This window comes from Zootoca vivipara, chromosome 1 (assembly GCF_965207765.1).
Source record: "Zootoca vivipara chromosome 1, rZooViv2.hap1.1, whole genome shotgun sequence".
Lineage (NCBI taxonomy): Eukaryota > Metazoa > Chordata > Lepidosauria > Squamata > Lacertidae > Zootoca > Zootoca vivipara.
Genome location: NC_142582.1, coordinates 111,775,166 through 111,787,760, shown reverse-complemented (window position 1 = coordinate 111,787,760; position 12,595 = coordinate 111,775,166). Strand labels below are relative to the sequence as shown.

General features: G+C 42.1%; 1 protein-coding gene across 2 annotated transcripts in view; it reads right to left on the bottom strand.

Annotated features, from left to right (window-relative positions):
- Positions 1-8,166: 8,166 nt before the first annotated feature.
- The window catches only part of ZC3H14 (zinc finger CCCH-type containing 14), a 29,948-nt gene continuing 25,519 nt past the window's right edge, over positions 8,167-12,595 (bottom strand). For both annotated transcript variants that reach the window (XM_035107584.3, XM_088655106.1), the window contains 3 exons: positions 11,535-11,629; positions 10,242-10,348; positions 8,167-9,985 (listed from right to left, as the gene is read on the bottom strand). In XM_035107584.3, coding sequence (XP_034963475.2) covers positions 9,979-9,985; positions 10,242-10,348; positions 11,535-11,629 — 209 coding nt within the window. In that variant the 3' untranslated portion in view covers positions 8,167-9,978. The remainder of the gene's footprint in view (positions 9,986-10,241; positions 10,349-11,534; positions 11,630-12,595) is intronic.

Genomic DNA, 12,595 nt, shown 5'->3' with positions numbered 1-12,595 from the left:
TCTGCCCAATGCAACATTCACAAAATTATGTTCTAGTGCTCCGCGAACCCTAATGTGAACGTCAGATTTACCCCAAAGCATGCTTGAAAGTGGACGGGGAGGGGAAAATCCATCTTTTGACATAACTATGCTGATTTACCATTCAGCAGAGTGTTTAACTTATTTGGGGGTAACTAAACAACATAAAATTGTCTTGAGTATTGTCTAAAATTATTTTTCCATGTACAGTAATTATACACGGCAATCCAGGAAATGTAACATCTTTTTTTTTAAGCCAGTTTGATTACATATCATGTCAGAACTCTCTTCTCATAATCAAATACAGTACACGATAACATCCATAACCCATGTTTTGAAGTTGGCTTATTTAAACCATGTTTTTTGGGGGGGTTGCACAAAATGATCAGCTGCAGTTAATTAAAAAACAAAGAGAAGTGAAAGCTTTCAAATTCCACCTCCCAGCTATGCAGGAAGAGGAAGAAGGAGGGGAAAGTGTACAAGCCAGAGGCTCATTTCCATCATGAAAAGCCTCTGGCTTTTTGCCTCCCAGCATCCACATTCATACAATGCGGATAAACATGTGAGCATGCTAAACCTACTATGCACTCACCAATCACTGTGATACAAGCAAACCAAATTCTTCTCCTGGTTATGTTACTTTAGCTTATAGAACAAGCCCCCAAATTCCATTATCCTTGGCCATTGGCCATTTTGGCTGGGGTTGATGGAGTTGAAGTCTAACAACCTTTGGAGGCCTACAAGTCTACCAGCCACCCTCTACCAGATGCCTTGGCTTTGCACTTTTAATACACCATAAATTAGAAGGGATTTAACTACAGACCACATTTGGATGGACTAATTAGGGTTTATCTGCATGCTTACTCAGCCAATATTATTTTCCATGGTGGAGGGAAGAACACATGTCATCTTTCCACTATTTGCATACAATGTTATAACACAGGTGCTTAAACAGGAGTTTATTTCTTCCCCATCAAGGGAAGAGAAGATCATATGGGTTGGGCCTGCACTCCATTTTGTTTTATGAGCATGGTGGAGGGATATGTAAATAACTGTTGTATCAAAGGCGTTCAGAAAGCTGAAAGCTCAGATTGAAATAACTGCAAATGTGTCAGTTTATTTTGAAAACACTAACTGTTGATACCACTCTCCAAGTATAAGCATTTGCATAATATAGAGACTATGGTGAGGTGTTCTGGAAGCCAAGCTAATTGACCAGTTACAAAAATGAGTCCCCCTTTCCAAGCAGGCATTTCAAAAACCACAAAATATATGTGTGAATGATGGTTCTATATTATGTAAGAACAAATATTAGGTACCCAAGCAACAACTTCTTATTAAAATTTCTATCCCACACTTCCTTAATAAGGAGCCCAGGTCAGCAAACACCAGCATCTTAATACGATAAAAAATAAAATTAAAACATATTCAAACATTAAAAACAATAACAACATCCAACAACATTTTGAAATGTCTAAAAGCATTTTCAAACAATCACATTCACAGCTTGTAGTTATAAGGCTGCCAGGAACAGTACGTTTCAGCTGTCAAATGCCTGGGTGAACAGGAATGTTTTTAAGTTCCTCCTGAACGTTAATAATGGGAGAGACGGATGCATCTCACCAGGGAAGGCATTCCACAAACAAGAAACCACCAAGGTTATTTCATAGGTTAAGGCTAACTGGGCAGCAGCAGCAGCAGCAGCAACAGTACCCCTCCTGCTGATCATAGGGCCCTGTATGGTTGATACTTGAGGAGGTGCTCTTTTGGGTACTGTTCAGAGTTTTGTGCTAGTACTAGCACCTTGAATTGAGCCTAGGCTCTGACAGCCTGAGCACTGCTTTCAGGACTGGTGACACACGGTCCCATCCAACCTAGCAGCCATTCTGCACTAGCTGCAGCCTCAGATGATCTTCAAGGGCAGCCCCATGTATAGTGCATTACTGTAGTTCAGGCGGGAGGTCACCGGAGCATGGACAACTGAGGTCAGGCTATCCAGTGCTGGAACAGCTAAGCAGAGCATAAGCATTCATAGCCATGGAAACCTCTTGAGAGGTTAGCAATGGCAGACTAGGGAAACCATACTCCAGGTGCATGGATGACAGCTCCAAACCATGTCATAAAGATGTTAAATAGTGCAGGAGACACCATAGACCCTTTCAGCACCCCACAGATCAAAAGCCATGAGGCTGAGCAATAGTCTCTTAGTACTACTTTATGATAATGACTCTGCCAATAGGGGTGAAACCACCATAATATGGTGCCTCCGACTCATGCTTCTGAGCACTCCAGGAGGACACCATGGTCAATGGTGTCAAAAGCCATTGAGAGATCATGCAAAATGAACAGGGGTGCAGTCCCTATAGGACAATCAAGACTGTTTCAGTGCAATAACTGGGCCTGAAACAAGACTGAAATGGGCATATATAACCTGCTTCCTCCGGGCATATCTGCAGCTGGTCAACTACTAACCCCCTCTTCACCTTGCCCAGGAAGGATATGGTTCCATCTTTATTACAGCAGTAAATAAAGGTAAAGGGGCCCCTGACCGTCAGGTCCAGTCATGTCTGACTCTGGGGTTGCGGCACTCATCTCGCTCTATAGGCCGAGGGAGTCAGCGTTTGTCCACAGACAGCTTCTGGGTCATGTGGCCAGCATGACAAAGCTGCTTCTGGTGAACCAGAGCAGCGCACAGAAACGCTGTTTACCTTCCCGCCGGAGCGGTCCCTATTTATCTACAGTACTTGCACTTTGATGTGCTTTCGAACTGCTAGGTTGGCAGGAGCTGGGACCGAGCAACGGGAGCTCACCCCATTGCAGGGATTCGAACTGCCGACCTTCTGATCAGCAAGCCCTAGACTCTGTGGTTTAACCCACAGCACCACCTGGGTCCCACAGCAGTAAATAGTAATGCTGTGTGCCCCTTACCAGAAGACCGGCTGAAATGGATGTATTCACACAGAGTATGCAATTTATACAGCAGTAAATAGTAATGTATAAATTGCATACTCTGTGTGAATACATCCATTTCAGCCGGTCTTCTGGTAAGGGGCACACAGCACAGGCAGTTAGTGACTGTGCCATGTGCCAGCCCTCCTTCAAGGCTGGGAAATTGTGGTTATCCTATCAGCCAGCCTTTGGGTCTGCAGCTGCTATTGTTGAATGCCAAGCCAGCTTTGAATAACACCTCTCTCAACCTGTCTGTGTTACAGATCTGGATGGGTAAGCAGGATGGGGTTGGTCTACCAGATCCAGGAGCTCTTGGAGGAAACTGATTTTCTAGATCTATTATTTCAATCAGTGTTTAGGCCTGGTTTTGGCACAGAAACTGCTTTGGCCAGCCTGTATGATGGAGGCGAGGAACCACTGTTGGAAGAGAGACAGGGGAAATGTGTCCTTGTCCATTCTCAACCTCTCAGAGGCTTTCGATACAATTGGACATGATATCCTTCTGGGGCAACTGTCCAAGTTAGGAGTGGGTGGCACTGTTTTGTGGTGGTTCTGGTCCTACTTGGATGGTCGTTTCCAGAGGGTGATGCTTGGGGAGTGCTCATTGGCCCTGTGGAGCCTTCAATGTGTGGTTCCACAATTTTATACCCTATGCTGTTTAACATCTACACGGAACTTTTGAGTGGGGTTATCCAGTGTTTTGCAGTGTTTTTTAGTGCATTATCAGCAATATGCTGATGACACATAGCTCTACCTCTCCACACCTATACATGCAGGTGTGGCAGTGGATGTACTGGACCATTGTTTTGCCTCGGTAATGGACTGGATGAGAACCAGTAAACTGAAGTTCAATCCAGAGAAGACTGAAACACTCTTAGTGGGTGGCTTGCTAAACCAGAAGGCTGTGAGGTTGCTTGCTCTTCATGGGGTTACACGCCCTCTGAAGGAGCAGGTATGTAGCTTGGGGATACTTCTGGATCCTTTGCTGTCACTTGAGGCTAAGGTGGCCTCAGTGGCACAGAATGCCTTTGGCTGGTGGCCTAGCTGCACTCCTGGACAGGGATGGCCTAACCTATGTCATCTATCCTGTGGTAACCTCTAGGTTAGATTACTGCAATGTGTTATGTGTGGGGCTGCCTCTGAAGACAGTTCAGAAACTTCAGCTGGTACAGAATTCAAGGCCAGGTTGCTCATCAGCGAAAGGCGGCTTGAGCTTATTACACCGTTCCTGGCCCAACTGCACTAGCTGCCAATTAGTTTCTGGGCCCATTTCAAAGTGCTGATTTTGACCTATAAAGCCTTAAACAGCTCAGGACCGCTATAGCTTAAGGACCACCTCTCTCCATATGAACATACCCAAGATCCTCATCTGAGACTCTTCATCGTGTGCCTCCTCCTCGAGAGGTCCAGAGGGTGGCAACACGGGAACAGGCCTTTTCTGCAGTGGCTCCCCATTTGTGGAATGCTCTCCCCAGGGAGGCTCACCTGGCACCTGCATTACATTATCTTTAGGCGCCAAGTGAAAATATTTCTCTATAACCAGGCCTTTCACTGATTAACATTCTATGGCCTTTTAAAGGTCTTTGTGGGAGAAGGGGGTTGTTGTTTTGTTTTTATTATGCATTTTGTGTTCTCATTTTGTATTTTTATGTTGTGGTCCATCCTGTGATCGTCGGGGAAAGGGTGGTATGCAAATTTAATAAATAATAATGAAAAATATTGAGTTTAACTAATTTTGAATACCACCCAAATGCTTTTCACAGCATGACCACCTTTGCACATGGTGAAATCTCTGGGCCTCTGGGAAGGAGGGCCCTAATGCCAAATGCAGTTCACAGACAACGCACTTAAAGAGCTCCAAAAATCCAGCCTGTGGAGTGTGTGGGGAGCTACAGCATCTGTAACTGGCTGCTACTCCTTTATACAAAATAGGCAGAAGTTGTCCTTGGACTATATTCCCCACCACCACCACCACACACAAGCAATTTCTATCTATTATGGTTGCAAAAGGAGAAATTCTAGCATAGTACCAAACCCAGAAGCCCATAATGACTTGTTCTTGCATAGGTATGAAACTCATAACAAAAATGGCAGTAGAAAAACCATAGATGACTGGGAGTGAGTAGGGAGCTGCAGCACAATTTAAGGGGCTCCAGGAGTGAAAGAAAAACTTATGAGAAAGACATTGGTAATCTTTTGTAATACGGTGAGGCCTGTGCAAGGCCAACATTTGGTGCCTCCAAATGGATCTTCTCAATTATGGATCTTCTTAGATTTATGCCCTCTTGGCTTGGCGCTCTGTGCGGGGGAACCATCCGCACCGCCTTAAAGCTGGCGCAGCTCCAGCCCTGCAAAGTCTACAGGCTGTGGCACACAACAGCTTTCTGTACTGCAGATTCCTAGCCTGTTCCTCCTCAGGTTCCTCCTATCCAGCACTTGGAAACTCTCTGGCTAATGTTTTTGCCCCCTAGAGGCACAAACCTCAAACATGCAAGAACCATGAGATTTGGATAACCAACGGATTCAAACTACAAGAAAGAAAATTCCACCTAAACATTAGGTAGAACTTCCTGACAGTAAGAGCTGTTCGGCAGTGGAATTTGCTGCCAAGGAGTGTGGTGGAGTCTCCTTCTTTGGAGGTCTTTAAGCAGAGGCTTGACAGCCATCTGTCAGGAATGCTTTGATGGTGTTTCCTGCTTGGCAGGGGGTTGGACTGGATGGCCCTTGTGGTCTCTTCCAACTCTATGATTCTATGATTTAGTTTGAGAGGACATTGATTTCATTCAATTGCAAGATATGGGCCCCTAACTAAGACTGTATTTTGCTTCGCATCTAGTGAAAAGTAGCCATTTTATAAATTCAATTTTCATGGATTCTCCTAAATAGGAATTACCACAGACCATCCTTTAATAACTCCCTGCCCCTTGAAGAAAATATAATTTAGAATAAGAAAACACAATTCCATAAGATTTCTCAAGAGTCTGATGTAGAACACTATTTTTTTAAGCAAAATGTGTTGAGTGTAGAATTCATATTTCAGGTGCATGAATGTTAGTTTCTAAACTCCAGACTGACTCCTGCTATGGCCATGAAGGCTGGTGAATATTTTGAGAATTCTGTAAATTATTATTTTAACCCCAAACCCAAATGCATGAAATCTTGCACAAAACTACATGACTTTGTGGTTCATCTTTATTGAAAAATCTTGGTGCTTTCAATGCTTTTCCATAGTGCTAAAGCCTGTTTTGTTTTTGTTTTTTATCATTTTATTGCAAATATTTAATGATGATTGTGCTTTGGAGCCTTGGGGCATCTAAAGTAATTTAAAAGAACAATTGTGTGGCTAAATGTAAACCTTCACCTTGGTGCTGAGTTCTTGAATACAGAACCTTGGCTTAGAAAACATTGATTTGCAAACAATGTAACATTTTAGTTGCTTTTTCTGATAAGTGTGACTCAAGATAATAAGGGCAAAACTATAGATGCTTACTGGAAATTTATAATTGTAGGACTGAACAGACATATTTTTGAACTCATCCACTGTCTCTCTCTGTCTGTCTCTGTGTGTTTGAAATTAATAGGGAATACAGTTTTAACAGCTGTCACCCGGTGAAGTGACCTGTGATCTTAAACCACTTGATAGCACTCAATAAGTTGGTCCAAAATCATAGGCTGTACAAAGGAAGGCAAATTATATATTTAAATGGACCTATACAGTACTCTGTATTTAGAGAACAGCTCTGTGCCACATCTGACCCCCAACAAATTGAGTCCACCAGCTATGTTTGTCAACCCACAACAGATTTGATATACTGAGTTTTCTGCTTGCACAGGAAGACAAAGAACCAGGCAAAGTAGGGGAAAGTTGTCAAACACCTAGCACATAGGTGCTGGGCTGGATTTGACCATCCATACAGGACTGATACAAAACATGCCAAGTTTGGAAAACTTTGGCATTACAACAAACAAAACATCTCTAGGGTGCGTTGCAAGTGGCTAACCTAGGTAACAGAGGATGCATTATCTGACCCACTATGCTGGTGAAACCTACTTACCCAATGTGTGCCCACTTACTTGGTGTCCCTTGTACTACTTATTTTGAATTGTTGCCCTGAAATCAACAGGACTTGCTTCCAAATACATTGGTACCTCTACTTACGAATTTAATGCGTTCCAAGCGCACATTTGCAAGTCGAAAAAAATTGTAAGTCGAATCCCATAGGAATGCATTGGGAGAAAAAAATCGTAAGTAGAAGCAACCCTATCTAAAAATTCGTAAGTAGAAAAAATCCTATCTAAACCGCATCCAAGATGGCGGACAGAGCTCCATTCGTAAGTAGAAACATTCGTAAGTAGAGGTACAACTGTAAATGTTTTGGATCTGAGGCTGAAAGGCACCGGGAAGTGTATTTAGATGGATTTCTTGATGCTTGGTTTGTCTGAAGCCAGATTGGAGAATATGTGGGTGGGAATTGGGTCAACAGAACCATGTTTTCAATTTTGCCAATGATCTGGCAACTGCAGGTTAAGCTGCACAGTATTAAAGGTCAGCTTCTGCCACAAAGGGCTTAATATCGCCAGGCTGCTTCCAGCCGTTTTAGGTCACAGCCAAACAGGGCCGGCCCAAGACATTTTGGCACCTGAGGCAGACCACAAAACGGCACCTCCTTCCCTACCAAGGGAAAAGGGGCGAGAGAAGATCTCTATCAGAAACAAGGGGGAAATAAACATATACAATGGGATGGGCTGCCTGTGTGTTTCTGCTGCTTGAAGTGGTCGCCTCTCCTTTTCTCATGTGAGGGCAGCTCCTGGCTAGTTTTGTCCTCAGTGAAACAGGAATTGTTTTGCAATTCTGCAAATTGAGAGTTTTGCAATCCTGCAAATTGAAAGTATTTCCATAAACAAGGTTACAAATAAGTATTTGAATAAGCTATTTCCAAAAGCCCTGAAGTATTCATCACTATGAATTGAAAGCAGAAGCTTTCATTAACTCGAAATGCCATGCTTTGTCACTGTTCCTGTTTTTTTTAACACACACACTTTTATGCCTTTCACTGTCTGTTTTACCACATTTCACTGAATTTCCTGGAACGATTTATGTTCTAGGTCCACAACATCTCGCTCTAATGTGTTTGTCAGATGATCCATTTTGCTTTAACAACAGCCAACAAAATGTTACATCAAACTATAACCCAAAGGTGTATCTTAACTGTGACCTTTATTACAGTAGCAAATTGTGTTCTCTTTTGGGTTTTCATCATAAAGAGCTAATCCCTGTGATCAAATAATCTTAGAATTTGTTATTTAAAAAGTGTATCAGTTAAGCCTTTTTTTGCATAAATCAAGTTTTTTATTTAAAAAAATCTGAAAACAAAGATTTTGAAATAATTTCCTCGGTTGTTAAATTTCAGAATTCAAGAATATATTGGTCAAACTTGAGTTTAAAATGTGGAGTTAACTTTTGTTTTCCGATATCTAATGTAAATATTTGTACAGAATATTATCTTTTGTATATTTTTGTGAAAATGTGTTCCCCAAAAGATACAAAAGATTTAATAAAAAATACATTTATGTTACTGCTTAATCTTTTATATTACACCCTAAGAAGCCCAGAAGAACACCCATTTCTGCCTTTTAGATTCCAGGATATACCTATGTATAATTATAGCAGAGTACTGTTTCAAGGAAAACCAATACTTCAATACAACTTATTAGCAGGCCTGTCCATATTCCTTCGCTCCTGAGACTAGCCATCCAGACTAACTGCAATGAAGGAAACAGATACAATTTAGGCCTTTCCCTAAACAGCAGTTAAAAGACAGAATGCTCTTTCCCCCATACAAACTACCTTCCAGGAGTGAATTCTAAAGCAAAGCTGAAGGATACGTCAATAACTTAACAGCTAGCCAGACTCTACCTTAACCAGGTTTACAGCCAAACTTTAAAATCTGGTTTCAAATGCTAGTTGTAGCAAGCTTTGACACAAGTACTAACTGCCTGACCCCTTCATGTAGCTGCCTGACCCCTTCATAAACTGGGAGAGGGAAATTCAGTCTGTTGGGATGGGGTGCTGACGGCTGACCTGCTTTTATATCTCTCCAACAGCCGGATTTCCATTCAAAATAGTTATATTTAATTTATTCCATTTATATCTTGCCTTTCTTCCCCGCTGTTCTCTCATTCAGGCACTGACCAGACCCAGACCTATCACAATCCACATACAGTGGTACCTCGCAAGACGAATGCCCTGCAAGACGAATTTTTCGCAAGACGAATGCGTCTTGCGAATCGCGGTTTCCCATAGGAATGCATTGAAATTTAATTAATGCGTTCCTATGCGCAAAAAAAGAAATTTCAATGCATTCCTATGGGAAACCGCGATTTGCAAGACGAATTTTTCGCAAAACGAATTGACTCACGGAACGAATTAAATTTGTCTTGCGGGGCACCACTGTACTTTAGATGTCATTAAATTGGTAACATTTTCCTACTTTTAAGAGCTTGCTTACTGTTTCCTAGAACATGAATTTAAATGGCAAAAAAGAAAAATCTAGAAGGTGAGGTAATCTATACTGAAGATGATGGTTTCTTTAAAGCACATATGGGTTATATTACTTTAACAACGATTTCCCAAAACAAACCATTTCTTTGTAATGCAGTAATTTTTTCCAGTCTTGGAATGGATGGTCCAAAGGAGATTTGTAAAATTGTGAGCAAAAGGAGAAACTTATTGGCCCAACATAAGTATAATAATAACCATGCCTTGACATTTTTATTAATGTTAAAGCAAAATCCTCTTCCCTACTGACATTTTTTACAGTAAAAATATGTAAAACCAGTTATTAAATATACAAGCTTTGAAAATTTCACATTTCAAGTAGGCAATCAACTTCATTTTATGAAACAATATAGATTCAAGGCCTGGCATATGAAATAGCTTTTACAGCATCTTGTTCCATCAGTGAGTATCCGCTCATCATTGTACAATGGTGAATTATGGGGTTGTGCAAATTATTCACTGAAAAAAAATAAATACAGAAAATTAGAAAATGTGTCATGATAATTATCGTTCTGCCCTAAAAATCACCAATCCCCATATATTTCAAAATTAGGAAGAGCAAAACGTTGAAAAATGAGTTCTCAACATATAATGAAGAACTGCTCTTACTCAAGTTTCTTGCAGTTTTTGCCTAACAGCTTGTTAAGCAAAATGATTGTGCATTTTCATGTTTGATTAGCATGTGCAATTTAACAGAGTAAGAGAAATACATTACCTAGTTTGGGTTCGGGTCCATTTTAAGGCATGACGTGGTGGTACAGAAACAGAAGGATGGTAAAACGTACAGTCAACTCTGGTACACTGAGTGTTAAACCTGCAATGCTAAGAAAATAACGGGACTGAGAAAAGGCAATGGCAAGGGAGTACAGTTTTGCCTGTTTAGTTGAATCCATAGAGTGTACACTACTTGCACATTTCTATTTGAAGTACAGCATACCTTTAATAGGTAAAGGTAAAGGGACTCCGACCATTAGGTCCAGTCATGACCGACTCTGGGGTTGCAGCGCTCATCTCGCATTATTGGCCGAGGGAGCCGGCGTACAGCTTCCAGGTCATGTGGCCAGCATGACAAAACCACTTCTGGCGAACCAGAGCAGCGCACGGAAACGCCATTTACCTTCCCGCTTGGAGCGGTACCTATTTATCTACTTGCACTTTGACATGCTTTCAAACTGCTAGGTGGGCAGGAGATGGGACCAAGCAACGGGAACTCACCCTGTTGCGGGGATTTGAACTGCCAACCTTCTGATCGGCAAGCCCTAGGCTCAGTGGTTTAACCCACAGTGCCACCCGCGTCCTTTAATACAACCTTTCAAATATATGACTTGGGTTATCTTAACATAGGGTGGAAGATTTCTGCAGTCGATTGACTACTACAAATCCTAGGAACAGTTGAGTAAAATTCACTTGATGAATAGCATCTGATGAGTCAATGTAAAAACACTGTATTTATAAGGTGATATGAAATTCCCATCTGGATTGTTATTGACGGTTCATTCTCAGATGCATATCACCACTTGAAGCTGCATACATCAAGGAATGAATATGCAAACGGCAACCAAATCCTACAATGGAAGGGGAAGTCCATTGTCACTTATTTCCCCCTTTCCTCTGGTGTCCCCTACCACTGTCCCTCAAATCTGCTCCAGAGGGTTGGGGGGTCCTTTGGAACAGCGAGGGACGAAGTGTGGAACAGGAGAAGGGGGAAACAATTGGATTTGCCAATAGTTAAAATCTAAAATAAGGTGTGTATAAATTGCAAACTAAGGACTACTTCTTGAGTATAACAAGACCATAGGCCTGTGCTTAGCCCTCCTTCCAGGTTGATGCACACAGATGTTTTCAAGTGCAGCATAAGGTACTCTGAAGGCTGGAAATATTATTAGTGATTATTTAATGGGGCTGGGCTAATATTTCATATTCCCTGGGAACAGAATGAGTTCCACTTAAAGCTTCAGCCCAACTTTTTGAAACTCCCCTGCAGATGAAATGAAAATATGGTACTTACTTTGGGATGGTAGAAAGGGCATTCCATTTTCTTACAAGCAGGGAAGAATCGACAGAGTTGGCTGTTAGAAGATGTTGGCGGTGCTGGAGGTGGAGCTGCAAAACCCATTAATGGAAGAGGGAAGTGACTGATACCAGACACAACAGCGAATGGTTTCATGTGTATTGACAACATTCAAAAAGACTGCAATTTCAATTCCTAAAGTTCAACTGCAGGAAAATGTTTCTGGAGGCAAGTGAGACAACCACCTTGCTGCACTAAGATGGTCTGCATCTGGTCAGTGTCTGGGGTGGGAGACTGTAGGATCCATTTGCTGCAAATCCCTTAAGATTATGACAGACCAGATATAAATGTAATGGATAAATAAGCAGTTCAAAACCAAATTCAGGTTGCTTCAGAAAGACGCAACATTAACGAAAACACATAACCATTTCTCCACCTGTGTTCAAAACACAGCTTTCTGTATAATTTCATGGTCTGAAATCATGTTGCACCACAAAGTTGTTTCCAAGCTGAAAAGCGGGGGGGGGGGGGAGAGGAAGGAAATACAGAGAGACTGGGAGTCTTGGGTCCTCAAAGGAGGACAAGGAAATGGCTAGCCATAACATTTGCTGGAGGCAGCAGCAATGAGCTAGGCAAAGAAGGGGGGTGCCTTCCCATCACCCCACAAGCTGCTGCCGGTCCTTGTGGGAGAGGGCTGAGTTCAGAGACCTGGGCCTGCCTCCTCTTATGTCAAAAAGACAACTTCGTGATGTCTTTTAAATTATCATTCAACAACCTGCACTGCTACAACCGAAACATTGTGAAACATGCATACCGCAGACTGCAATGGTCACGACTACCAACGGCTGCAACATGATTCTATCTTATACATTCATCATTGTTTGCAACGCACTAGTTGGCAGAGCTGTTGGCCTGGTATATTTTGTTTTATGCTTTTTTTGGCAGTGGTGGTAGGGGGAAGGCAGAGCTGTCGAAGAGCACTGCGAACTTTTTACGTTGTGGTTTGGCACAGCGGATTTGCTGCTGGACTTTTCTTTTGTCATTAGCAAATGGCAATT